At 42.0% G+C, this 13,719-nt stretch overlaps 1 protein-coding gene across 1 annotated transcript in view; it reads left to right on the top strand.

The window, feature by feature from the left end:
- Positions 1 to 13,719, top strand: part of LOC124593864 (carboxypeptidase B-like) — a 212,825-nt gene that overhangs the window by 166,800 nt on the left and 32,306 nt on the right. Inside the window, exon 5 of the mRNA XM_047132212.1 lies at positions 9,470 to 9,575. Coding sequence (XP_046988168.1) covers positions 9,470 to 9,575 — 106 coding nt within the window. The remainder of the gene's footprint in view (positions 1 to 9,469; positions 9,576 to 13,719) is intronic.

Here is a 13,719-nt window from a genome sequence, read left to right as displayed (position 1 = left end):
AAAGTATGCAAAGAGTGATAGCTTGCTAAATTCTGTATCCCCAAAATTGGCAATTATTCTGATTGCAAAAGTTGCTGAACCTAGTCGCTTTAGAAGAACCAAAATATGAATTTTCCAGTTAAGATTCTCATGTGTATGTACACCCAAAAACCTAGTATGTTCTACCTTGTCTACTGATTTCTGTTGACGTGTTATATTTATTAAAGGAGCTGTACTTTCTGTAGCAGAAAATTGGATGTATTGTGTTTTTTCAACGTTTAAAGCTAGCCCATTTGCAGAAAACCAATTAGCGACTTTTCCAAAGACCTTATTTATATCATTTTCAACTGGAGTTTCTTTTACTGGATTAATAATGATGCTTGTATCACCAGCAAACAGTGTCAGTTCTTTAAGATAAGAAGGAAGGTCGTTCACATATATCAAGAACACAAGGGCATCCATGATTGAACCCTGTGGAACACCTAATGTAATTTCACCCCAGGTAGACGAAGTAGCAAACTTATTTTAATCACTTGACCCATATAAAGAAACGTTTTGTTTCCTATTCTGTAGGTATGTCTTAAACCACTTATATGCTTTTCCATTTATACCATAGCATTGTAATTGCTGTAAGATAATGTCATGGTTCACACAATCAAATGCTTTGGACAAGTCACAGAAAATTCCTATTGGTGACATTTTACTATTTAAAGACTCTGTTATGTGGACAGTGAAATTGTATATTGATATCCGACTGGAACATCATTTTTGAAATCCGAACTGTGATTTACTAAGTGTCCCATTACTGTTGAGGTGGCTAACCACTCTTGAGTACATTACTTTCTCAAAGATTTTAGAAAATGCTGTAAGCAAGGATACTGGCCGTCTGTGGTGTCCCCCTTTTTGTAGAGAAGCATATTTTAACTTGTCTGGGAAAATACCTTGAATTAGTGATGCATTACATATGTGATTCAGAACATCAGCTGTAATTGCTCCATATTGTTTTAATATCTTGCCGGCCTGTTCTAGGCGCTACAGTGTGGAACTGCGCGACCGTTACGGTCGCAGGTTCGAACCCTGCCTTGGGCATAGGTGTGTGTGATGTCCTTAGGTTAGTTAGGTTTAAGTAGCTCTAAGTTCTAGGGGACTGATGACCTCAGAGGTTAAGTCCCATAGTACTCCGAGCCATTTGAACCATTTTTTAATATCTTATTAGAGATGTCATCTATTCCAACAGAACATTCATTTTTCAAAGATTTAATAATTTTACTTATTTCACGAGACGTAGTTGGGTGAAACTTAATGTGACTAAAATTTTTCAGAAATGACTCTTCTATGTACTGCCTAGCTTTTTATTTTGAACTATTCTCACCAATTTTTTCTCCTGCAGTTAAGAAATGGTTGTTAAATCCATTAGCTGCTTGTGTACTTGTTGATTAGGATGGCCTCATTCTCTTTAATAGCAATACTACTTACCCCAGTCGTTACTTTTCCTGCCTCCCTTCTAACAATATTACATACTGATTTGATTGCAGGAGTTGTTAATTTCTTCTCTAACATACATATTTCTTGATTTCTTTACAACCTTTCCCAGTGTGTTAAAAATAATTTTTACAGAGTAAAACTGCTTCTGGATCTTCACTAGTTCTTGCTGTCTCATACAGTTTTCTTTTTCTTTCTGAAGATACTTTAATACTTGCAGTAACAAAAGGTTTCTTTGAAAAGTGTATAGTGTTACATTTAGTAATTTTCTCTGGGGAACAATATTCAAAAAGGGACATAAATTTATCAAGAAATATGTTGCATTTATCATTAGCATTTAGCTCATTATATACATCTCCCCATTTAATATTTTTTAAACTTTCTCTGAAGTGCTCTATAGATACTGGGTTGAGCACCCTCACACTTTTACTTAATGGTTTCTGAACTGTACACCCTGTTAGGTTTTGTAAGTTAATCAATTGTGAATCATGGTCTAACAATCCATTTACCACAGGGAAAGCATGTGTTTGTTTTACATCCTCTTTCTGTACAAAAACATTATCTATTAGAGTGCTACTGTCTTGAGCTACACGTGAAGGGAAATTGACCACTGCTTCTAAGTCATATGTTGTTAATAACACTTCTAGTTCACTTTTCCTATCAGGATTACTTAGCAACATTACATTGAAATCACCACAGATTAATAACTTCTTCTTTTTGTCTGACAGACAGCATAATAGGGAGTCAAACTTTTTTATGAATAGCTCCCAGTCTCCTACACTGTTGCTAGTATCAATACTACATTATCTAGCTGAAGTTCACATGCACAAACCTCAAAGTGCTGATCACAAAATTTGCTTACTTCTACAGTTTTGTATTTATACCTTTGTTTTATGAAAATGGCAACTCCTCCTTTATCGATCGTAGATCTACAAGTGTAAGTTATTAAATGAAGCCTCTTTTCATTTATTTGGTTGTAACATAGACATACACCGTACACAGAGAGGTGACTTCGTCGTCAATGGGCATTTTAAAATGATCAACAAGTGGAAATAATTCAAAGTAGTTTCGCGCTTGCTGCTGCTCATCGTTTATGGCACTCCAATGAAGTGTAGTAAACGACAACCAACTACAAACTCGAAAGGAGTTCGAATGTACAGGGTGAGACAGCTGAGACAGGCAGCCCCAAATATATCCAGAACGAATAATACTATATATCGATGTGCAGTTTTCGTCAATTTATAGCGGACAATATAGTGAATTTCCTTATTTTCGCAAGTAATTTTTATCATTTAAGTCGCCGAATTACGACACCGACGCTGTTTTTATTATTATTATTATGGAACGATGTACTATATTCTGTTGCATTTGGAAGAAACTTCTAACAAGGGAAACTCCCCATCGTATCCTCCCTCAGATCTAGTGGTAAGATGGACCAGGAGATAGCCGGTCAAAAACTGAACACAGATCAAGCATGAAAACAGGAAGAAGGTGTACTAAAGTGTGAAAAAAAGTTAATTAGAAACAGTGAACTGTCCAAGGTTAACAAGCACAACATCGAGTGCACAGGAAGAGCGACGGCGTCTTGGTTAAGAGATGACGGTATTGGACTGTTACGCACACAACCCTGGTTCAAAATTATTTCGTGCCATTTATTTTGTTTTATTTTTTTCACAAAATTGTGAAGTTCAAAAATGTTCACATGTGTGTGAAATCTTATGGGACTAAACTGCTAAGGTCATCAGTCCCTAAGCTTACACACTACTTAACCTAAATTACCCTAAGGACAAACACACACACACACACCCATGCCCGAGGGAGGACTCGAACCTCCGTCGGGACCAGCCGCACAGTCCTTGACTACAGCGCGTAGACCGCTCGGCTAATCCCGCGCAAAATTGTGAAGTGTCCGTCAGGTCATTGAAATGATTGTTTTCTTTCTGTAGTCTTGGAAGTAGTCATACCATAAACTGGTTATAGAAAATGAGTCATGTGATAAGAATACAGTACCGTCGCAAGCACGAGGCGTGTTTTTTTTTAAGTAAGTACCATTTTGAAATTAAGAAAAGACGTTCTAAGATATCTCAAAAATTTTATTTTTGAATGAAAGCCTGTACCTTAATCTACTTTTCTACATAATTTCCGTCAATACTGAGGCACTTCTCATAACGTTATACCAGTTTCTGAATATCGTCCTCATAAAAGTCTGCCGCCTGGCTTGTTAACCACTGCATCACCACCATTTTGACTTCGTCATCGTCTTGAAGAAGCTGACCGCCCAGGTGTTTCTTCAAGTGCAGGAACAGATGGTAGTCACTGGGCGCAAGATAAAAGATGTGATGAGATCTTTAGTCTGAATCGCCGCATGTGGACGGGCATTGTCTTGCAGCAAAACTATGCCCTTGCTCAATTTCCATGGACTGTTGCTTTGGTTCTGGTGTGACATAGGCCACCCATGTTTCATCGCCCGTAACAGTTTGGCTTAAGAAATCATCACCGTCGTTGTGGTACCGCTCAAGGAAAGTCAATGCACTGTCTAAACGTTTGGTTTTGTGCACATTCGTCAACATTTTCGGTACCCAAGTGCGCACAATTTTCAGTAATTCAAGTGCTCGCTCACAATGCCATACACATCACTACGAGAAACAATAGGAAAGTCATCCCGCAAGGAGGAAATCGTAAATCGTCTGTTTTCTCTCACCTTATTGTCCACTTCCTGCACCAAACTTTCATTAACGACTGAAGGACGCCCACTCCGTTGTTCAACATGCACATTTGTGCGGCCATCTTCAAATGCTCTCACCCACTTTCTTACCATTCCATCACTCATAATGTTTTTTTTCCGTAAACTGCACAGATCTCACGATGAATATCGCTTTTAGGCCTTTAGCACTAAGAAATCTTATAACAGCCCGTACTTCACAGTCGGCGGGACTCACGATTATCGGAGGCACCTTAAACACTCAGTACACAACGTAAACAAGGAGCAATCAGACTGTAATGGCGTCAGTGCGTAGATTAAGGTACTGGCTTTCATATAAAAATAAAATTCTTGATATATTTTAGCACGTCTTTTTTTAATTTCAAAACAGTACTTACTTAAAAAACATGCCTCGTAAATGTGATAAAGACTGAGAGCTGGCGAGATACTACATAGACGTCTCACAGAAATGGAAGCAACAAGTAAGGGGTGTGAACTGTGATACAAAAAAGGAATTCAAGAGGCAAAACGTACAAAAGCGGAACGCAACGTCAATAACGTTGAAAAATATCAATTCTGACCGAGCACAGAGAAACTGTGTTGTTGTGAAACTGTTGCGTTCATTTGTTGCATCTTATGTGACAAACTATTGTGTTTTCATCATTTCTTTGGGAGTGATCACATTCACATTGATACGAACGCCTAAATCGGTAAGGAGGCATATCTCACTCAGTTACCAGTCGTACAAGTCAGTTCGTCGATAAGATATTTCTACCGTATGACAAACGTACTTCATTGATGCCGTGTGTGACACGCCAGACGTGTTTTGCGGTGGAGGGTTCGGTTGACTTGTCACCTTGTCATCAAACGTGTTGCGTTTCCCTTTCGAAAGCCGTTTCCTTTCGGCTGCTAATAGAGTAGTTGTGGAGAATCAACTTTCATGTAGGTCCCTTCCTCAGATATCGCTGCTGCAAACGGACGTTACACCACGAAACAGGCACAAATTTGAATACAGGAAACAGCGAGGGAAAAAAAAATTTGGACCAGTGAGTGTCTAACACTGTTACCACTGAACCACGACGCCATAGCGCTGCAATACTGCTCTGTATTGCACTTGCTGCGCTTTAGAATTCGGTACACCACCTTCATGATTTCATGCTTGATTTGAGTTCGGTTGTTCACGGGCTGTCAACTGCGGCGGAGGGGGGGGGGGGGGGGAGGGGGTGCGATAGGGAGTTCCCCTTGTAAGAGAACTCCAACGACATAACATGCATGGGACTTGATAAGATAACAGCGTTGGAAAACATTGTCCGGCCTTAAGGAAAAGAGGTTGCACAAACGTCTGCCCTATTATACCAAATGCAAGCAAACACGCAAGTCAGGTGCCTGTGCACGTGAAGCCTACCAGTCTGTGTTCTGCTGTTGTAGCAGATAACTTACCCGTAGGGCTATTGAGATATTCGCAACGTACATAACAGTCGAAAAAATAAATCTCGTTTATAGCGGATTTCGCCAAACCATTGCTGCAGCGATGCGGTTGCATGCTTCAGAGCCTCCAGATCGTGCCATGCACACACCATCCTCTTTGCGAACATTATAAAAAAAGTTCTGGAAACTGGAAGTGTGGAGTATAAAATACGCCAAGGAAGGACGAGAGCAACTGATGAAAGAAAGGAAAATAACATTTTAGCAACGGTAACAAGTAATGTAAGTGTCTCTAACAGACATGCCAGAAGCACGAGAGCGGCCAACCATCGTATTTCATCCTCACCACATTTCGCTCCATCTACAGCTTCATGGCAATGAGTTCCAAAACTGTTTACGGTTCTCCGAACGTTATCTACGAAATGTCCAAAGTGATGTGGCGTATCTATGCAAAATTTTGTTTGAAGAAGAAGCAACGTTTATAAACCACGTCCAAGTACACCCTCGCAATATGCACTAATCGTCAGTTGAAAATCCACCTAACGGAAAGAAGTGGGTAAAAGCAAAGCTCCTGGTATATCAAAGTATGGTGTGTGTTTTTGCAAGATCAGCAATCACTCGCCCCTGTTTTGCTGATGTTTCTCTGAGACATGCTGCAGCTATAGGAGAACACCCCACTGGACTTACGGCAGTCAGTGTGGTACCAACATGACAGTTGTCCCTCCAATTTCGCAGTTGTAATGACAGACCCTCATAAGAGAACGATTGCAGAGAAATGGAACGGTCGTTCAGGAAACGCAAAATGGGCTGCAGACTCACCAAACTTAACACTTCTATACGTTTATCTGTGGCCGCAATGAAAACAAGAGGTCTATCAGGAAAAAATGACGATTCCAGAAGACATGGTGTGCCTTGTAACATGGGACTGTACTCCCGCAGATGAAATTCAACATGCGGTGTTGTTCCTCCAGAATCACTGTATAGCGTGTAGCGATGCTCAAGGTCAACATTTTGAGCACTTGCTATGACAGGCGTGATAATAAACACCCGAACCGTACCTTAGGTAGGTGTTTGCTTACATTTGATATAACAAATGGTTCAAATGGCTCTGAGCACTATGGGACTCAACTGCTGTGGTCATAAGTCCCCTAGAACTTAGAACTACTTAAACCTAACTAACCTAAGGACATCACACACACCCATGCCCGAGGCAGGATTCGAACCTGCGACCGTAGCGGTCGTGCGGATCCAGACTGTAGCGCCTTTAACCGCTCGGCCACTCCGGCCGGCTTGATATAACAGGGCAGACGTTTGTAGAACCTTTTCTCCTGATGGCGGGACAATGGTTTCCGGCGCTGTTATCTTGATACTATGTAATGCATGTTATATCGTTGAAGTACTCTTACAAGATCCTTTCAAATGTCAGAGAAAAAGTATATAGTTCCTTTACCAAAACAACGTCAGTATCGTAATTCGGGACTATAAACGAAAAAAAATTACTTGCGAATGTCAGGAAATTCGCAATATTGTCCGCTATAACGTGGCGAATGCCGCGTCTCGATATATTGATTCATTTTAGATATATTTAGGGTGGGTGGCTGCCTCACTAAGTATACGAGAAGCGACAATAAAGTAGACTGATGTGAAAAAAATGTTGCTTACCGTTTTAGTCAAGTTTAGTGTTGTCTCCTTCAAAGTAGTTCCCTTTTGATTGCACACACTTTTTCCAGCGATTCTGCCATTGATGGTAACGTTTCTGGAAATCATCTTCTGTAATATCCTCCAAGACCCTCGTCACAGCTTTTTGGACATCTTGTGTTGTTTGAAAATAGTGTCCCTTGACCGCTGTTTTGACTCTTGGAAATAGAAAAAACTCGCACGGAGCGATATCTGGTGAATAAGGTGGCTGTGGTAATACTGAAATTTGTTTTGCGGTTAAGAATTGCTGTACTGACAGAGCAGTATGGGATGGCGCATTATCGTGATGCAGAATCACAATTATCAGCAGTGTTGGCACGGACACGCACTCTTTCACGAAGTCTTTCCAAAATTTCTCTGTAGTAATATTGGTTAACTGTTTGTCCAGGAGGCACCGACTCTTTATGAACAATTCCCTTGGAATCAAAGAAGCACACAAGCATGCGTTTCACTTTTGACTTTGACATGCGAGCTTTTTCTAGTCTGGGTGATCCCTTTGAGCACCATTGCGAACTTTGACGTTTTGTCTCTGGATCGTACTGAAAAAACCAACTTTCATAACCAGTGATAACACGGCTCAACAATTGTGGATTGATTTCCGTTTGCTCTAACAGATCGGCTGCCACATTTTCCCGTGTTTCTCGCTGTTGTGGTGTGAGATTTTAGAGGACCATTTTTGCACAAATCTTTCTCATACCAAGATCTTCAATTATTACTAGACGAACCGTTTCTCGATTGATGTTCAGTTCTTCTGCAATCATTTTCACGGATAACCTTCGATCAGATCGTACGAGTCCACGCACCCTGGCGAAGTTGACATCGGCCCGTGAACTTGATGTTCGTCCACTGCGGTCTTCATCTTCAACATTCGTTCTGCCTTCACTAAAAATTTTATGCCAACGAAAAACTTGAGCTCTTGACATAACCTCCTCTCCAAAAGCCTTCTGAAGCTTACCGTAAGTTGTCGTCGCGTTTTCACCTAATTTAACGCAAAAAGAAATCGCATACCGTTGCACAATATTATGCAATTCCATTTCTGTGACGAGAGACACAAACACATGTTAACTTATTACAGCACAATTCACGACTGAGCAGTTGTATCGATGTGCCACTTGGACTAGAAGCAGCTTATAGACCAAGGTCAAAGATGGGCCTACGCAAGCCTGCAGGGTTGCCACATCTTGCAAAGAAAATCAGTCTCATTACTTTATTGTCGCACTCCCCAGAAAGATTTTAAAATTCTCAATTGTGAATAATTAAAAATTTGTCCGAATTGATCCGAAATTAACTGATTTCGTTAGATGTATAGACTTCTGTCCATTTATTACAGCCAAATAAGGAGTTCAAATCTCAATCTGGACTTACACGTTTAGTTTGCCGTGGGTTCCCAAAGTCAGTTAAGGCAAATTCCCAGATGGTTTCTGTGAAACAGACAGTTCCAAGTTTATATTCCATTCTTGGGCAGTCTGACCTACTGAATAACGAACTCGTCTTGGATTGGGCATACCTTAATCCACCCTTGATTAGTCCCACTGGGTAAGTGAACACCCTATTTTCAGAATAAATTTTCACTCTGAAACTTCTTGTCGTGTTGCAAATGTGTCCTGTACTGGCACTCGAGCGGTTCTAGGCGCTTCAGTCCGGAACCACGTGGCTGCTACGGTCGCAGGTTCGAATCCTGTCATGGGCTTGCATGTGTGTGATGTCCTGAGGTTAGATCGGTTTAAGTAGTTCTAAGTCTAGGAGACTGATGACCTCAGATGTTAAGTCCCAGAGTGCTTAGAGCCATTTGAACTGTCGCTCGAACCTGGGACCTTTTCTTTCGGGGGCAAGTGCTCTACTGACTGAGATATTCTAGCAGTCAGTGGGGAACTTGCCAGCGAAAGGTAATGGATTCGAGTCCACGTCTACTACATACTTTTTATCTGCCTGGAAGTGAAAAACTTGTTGCTGATCATACCAAGAACGTGGCGGTTCACCAGTTTGGTGAAAGTAAATAAAAGCCGGTTCAGTGTTACGGTGACAATTTAATTTGTGTGATTTGTAGAAAACTGATGTCAGTTATTACGAAAGTATAAATTAACACTGTTTTCTTATATTTTGTAAAACAAAACTTTTTTTAGTTGCTGAATGAACCTTGCAAAAATTAAAAATATATTAGAGACATTATGATTTTTGTTCCAGAAGGCGATCATGGCGCAGAACCCTCGCCTGTCCAAGCAGCAGCGGAAGGAGCTGCGCACCATCCAGGGACATGACTTCACGTTCCGACGCTATCACAGATACGCAGGTAACACCAACAGAAACAGCCTGCTGACAGTGTGGCGAGGGAACGAAATGTCGTTAACGTTTACTGTTGGTGTTGTGGTCATTCATCAAATCCTGTCACTCCATTAATCAGTCAAAATTACATGGTTACGAACACGAATATTTTCTATTCCGCTTATAATCAACTACCTTATCCGCACTACAAATCCATTTAGAAACATTTTGCTTTGAGAACCCAGTGTAATGAACTCTGTAACTTCCACCTTCAAATTGTGATTGTTAAAATCTGGAATAATCTAGCTGCCTAACTTTAGACCCATGTGATTATGGCCTATTCGTTACAGAGGATTCGGTTTTAGCTCGTAAAATGCTACAACGTCTTTTGGCTGCTTACTTGCATTATAGTCGGGAAACTTAGGAGAGAATCACCACATTTACTCACGTCCAATCCCAACACAAGTTCAAATCACCGAAATGTTGTCACTCGCTACTATAGTAATCTATGCCTGTCGTTCATATTGCAGCCCATTAGCTGGTTGGGCTACACGAAAATGTGTATCGTCACTGTGTAATTTTTATATTCACTGTTTGCTTAAAAAAATACTTTTGTCAAGAACTGGAATAATTTTAACGATTTACTGTCAATCTATGGCGCCGGTGGTACACTTCCAATAAACCACCTTCTGCTACGCCATCACAACGACTCGCCACACTCTTAACGACTGCAGTATTACTGATGAGGGGCCTGACAGTCGATTCGTTACCTACTTGAGACGTGTGTCAATGAATGACGACTATCTTTAAGTAATCGACCGTGTGCTCTTTTCAACTCTTCCTAAAAATACAGCTGGAGGAGGTAAATTAAATGGAAAAGAATTCATACTCATTATCACGGTGCCCACAATCTCGGGTCTAACGGAGTATTGCTGGTACTCTAGCTGATACCGTATTTGCGTACCATGCACGTCGCGGACATCGGTACTTTTCCCGTAAAGCCGTGACGCCATGATTGTCGCTGCATCTTGACGCGCTGGTGATAGAGATCCAAACAACTGTAATTCACAAATGACAACTAGAAATTTTCTAAGACGCCTCAAAAGCTAAACCCTTCTAAACTGTGATGGGACCTGTTACAGTCAGCTTTTGTTTTCTGATAGTCCCTGTTGTCAGCTTCTATAAGTACTAAATGTGAATAATTTATACACATCAAAAAAAGTTTTGCATCACCCGGTTCCCAGATATCCTGAAGATAGACGTTGACATTGGATATCGTGTCACAGGCACAGTCCCTTTGTTCAGAGATGTCACTAAACCCGCCCAAAGTTGTAAACAACCATGCATGAACAGCGCCTATGAAACGGAGGGGGACCGACAGCCGATCAGTTACAGTCATTCCACCAGGAAAGATATACATGGCTCATGTTGTCTGTAGTTCAACCATGCCTAGACGGTCAATACCGCAGTTCGATCGCATCCGCATTGTTACTTTGTGCCAGGAAGGCCTCTCAAAGAGGAAAGTGTCCAGGCGTCTCGGAGTGAAGCAAACATATGTTATTCGGACATGGAGGAGATACAGAGAGACAGTAATTGTCGCTGACATGCCTCGCTCAGGCTGCCCAAGGGCTACTGCTGCAGAGGATGACCGCTACCTACGCATTTTTGCTTTGAGGAATCCTGACAGCAACGCCACCATGTTGAATAATGCTTTTCGTGCAGCCACAGGACGTCGTCTTACGACTCACACTGAGCGCAGTAGTCTGCATTATGCGCAACTTCACTCTCGACGTCCATGGCGAGGTCCATCTTAGCAACCACGACACCTTGCAGCGCAGTACAGATGGGTCCAACAAAATGCCGAATGGACCGCTCAGGATTGGCATCACGTTATCTTCACCGATGAGTGTCGCATATGCCTCTAACCAGACAATTGTCGGATATATGTTTGGAGGCAACCTGTTCAGGCTGAACGCCTTAGACACACTATCCAGCGAGTGCAGTGGAGGTTCCCTGCTGTTTAGGGGTGACATTATGTGGGGCCGACGTACGCCGCTGGTGGCCATGGAAGGCGCCGTAACGGCTGTACGATACGTGAACGCCATCCTCCGACCGATAGTGCAACCATATCGGCAGCATACCGGCGAGGAATTCATCTTCATAGACGACAATTCGCGCCCCCATCGTGCATATCTTGTGAATGACTTCCTTCAGGATAACGACATCGCTCGACTAGAGTGGCCAGCATACTTTCTATACATGAATCCTATGGAACGTGCCTGGGATAGATTGAAAAGGGCTGCTTATGAACGACGTGGCCCACCAACCACTCTGAGGGATATACGCCGAATCGCCGTTGAGGAGTGGGACAATCTGGAGCAACAGTGCCTTGATGAACTTGTGGATAGTATGCCACGACGAATACAGGCATGCATCAATGCAAGAGGACGTGTTACTGGGTATAAGAGGTACCGGTGTGTACAGCAATCTGGAGCACCACCTTTGAAGGTCTCTCTGTATGGTGTACAACATGCAATGTGTGGTTTTCATAAGCAATAAAAAGGGCGGAAATAATGTTTATGTTGATCTCTATTCCAATTTTCTGCACAGGTTCCGGAACTCTCGGAACCGAGGTGATGCAAAATTTTTTTGTGATGTGTGTCTTTATGTAGACGCTGAAGAGGGTGGACAAACAGAAGCTGATAATAACCTCGGAGTATCTTATGTCGAATCGAACAATATTTTCCAGATAACCATAGGTCGCAGATTTACTGTTGTGGAGCTATCGCCATAAAAAGACATTCAGTCGGCGCCGACCGTGGGGAAGTGGAAGTTTGTTCGATAAGCGAAAGTACTTAGCTGTGTCAGACAGCGCGATTTTGTCCATCGAATCTGCTGGTGTGTCGTGATGTTGCTGCCGCCTATCCAAGGAGAGGGGCGGGAAGTCAGTGGTTTCCACCGATCCCTACAAGGCAAAGAGCATTTCTCACCATTAAGTTTTATGTTTTCACCTGTTGAAACTGTCTTAGTCTTATAAGTCCGACTGAGCTGTGTCGTGCTACATAAACTGAGAACGTGCAGTGCTCGTTGCTTTCTAAGAATAATAGATAAGTTATCCTTGTACTTGAACACTATGGTTCGTCAAACCACTAATTTTGGATCTTTAAATAGATTCAGGTTTTAACATAATTTAATTTACGATTAAGTTCCACAAAGGTTGATCCAAGTTATGAAAGAAACAAGATTAATTCAATTACGAATTAAGTTGACAATAATTGACGCCTGCACTGTGGCAGTTGCCAGATGAAAGAAAGACTGCACGAAGAATGAAGCACCAAGATATCCTTATTTGTGCACATAACAGATAATCTAAACAAAACACAAATTCAAATTAAATCAGCACCGTAAGTTCTGTAGCATAAACGTGAGAGAAGACAGCTCCTCAGATTACGTATCGCACTGAAGCGAAAACTTCCATCCTCTCATGATCAGCAAATTGCGCGAAGATGTCCCAGATTGTTGTCAGTTCTCTTCCGAAGCTCCGTCCTCAGATCTCACCCCACATCTCAACGACCCATCCTCAAAGAGTTGCTTCCCTTGCTTCCTCCTGCCCGACTTCCAACGTTACAAAAAATTCAGTGAGAAGGGGACAACTTAAAGTTATTGCCAATGTGACGGACGAGAATTATAAGAAAATTTACAAAATCGGCGAAAAGAAGCAAACTTCTCGCTATTGTGTACACGATACATATTTTACCATCATGAAGTTGGCTCTGGAATGAAGAAATGTTACTATGATTGGTCGGCCTATGTACACCATGTGCCTGGTGGCACAATGCAATCTCATTGGATAAACGAAATTTTTGAAGTGTAACGTAACTCATGTTCCCAAAATAGCCGAGCGGCAGTGTGGTGTCTGGTCCTTTAAATTTAGCACAACGTTGTGTTCATATTAGCTCCAGGGGGGTTCGAAATAGGGGGTGGGGACGATTATCTGTGTACAGCACACTGACTGGCCCTGAATGTGTTCACCCAATGGAAGTGGAGCAGCCGGCCGAAGTGGCCGTGCGGTTAAAGGCGCTGCAGTCTGGAACCGCAAGACCGCTACGGTCGCAGGTTCGAATCCTGCCTCGGGCATGGATGTTTGTGATGTCCTTAGGTTAGTTAGGTTT

Source organism: Schistocerca americana, chromosome 2 (genome assembly GCF_021461395.2).
Source record: "Schistocerca americana isolate TAMUIC-IGC-003095 chromosome 2, iqSchAmer2.1, whole genome shotgun sequence".
NCBI classification, from domain to species: Eukaryota; Metazoa; Arthropoda; class Insecta; order Orthoptera; family Acrididae; genus Schistocerca; species Schistocerca americana.
This window is presented reverse-complemented; position numbering and strand designations above follow the sequence as displayed.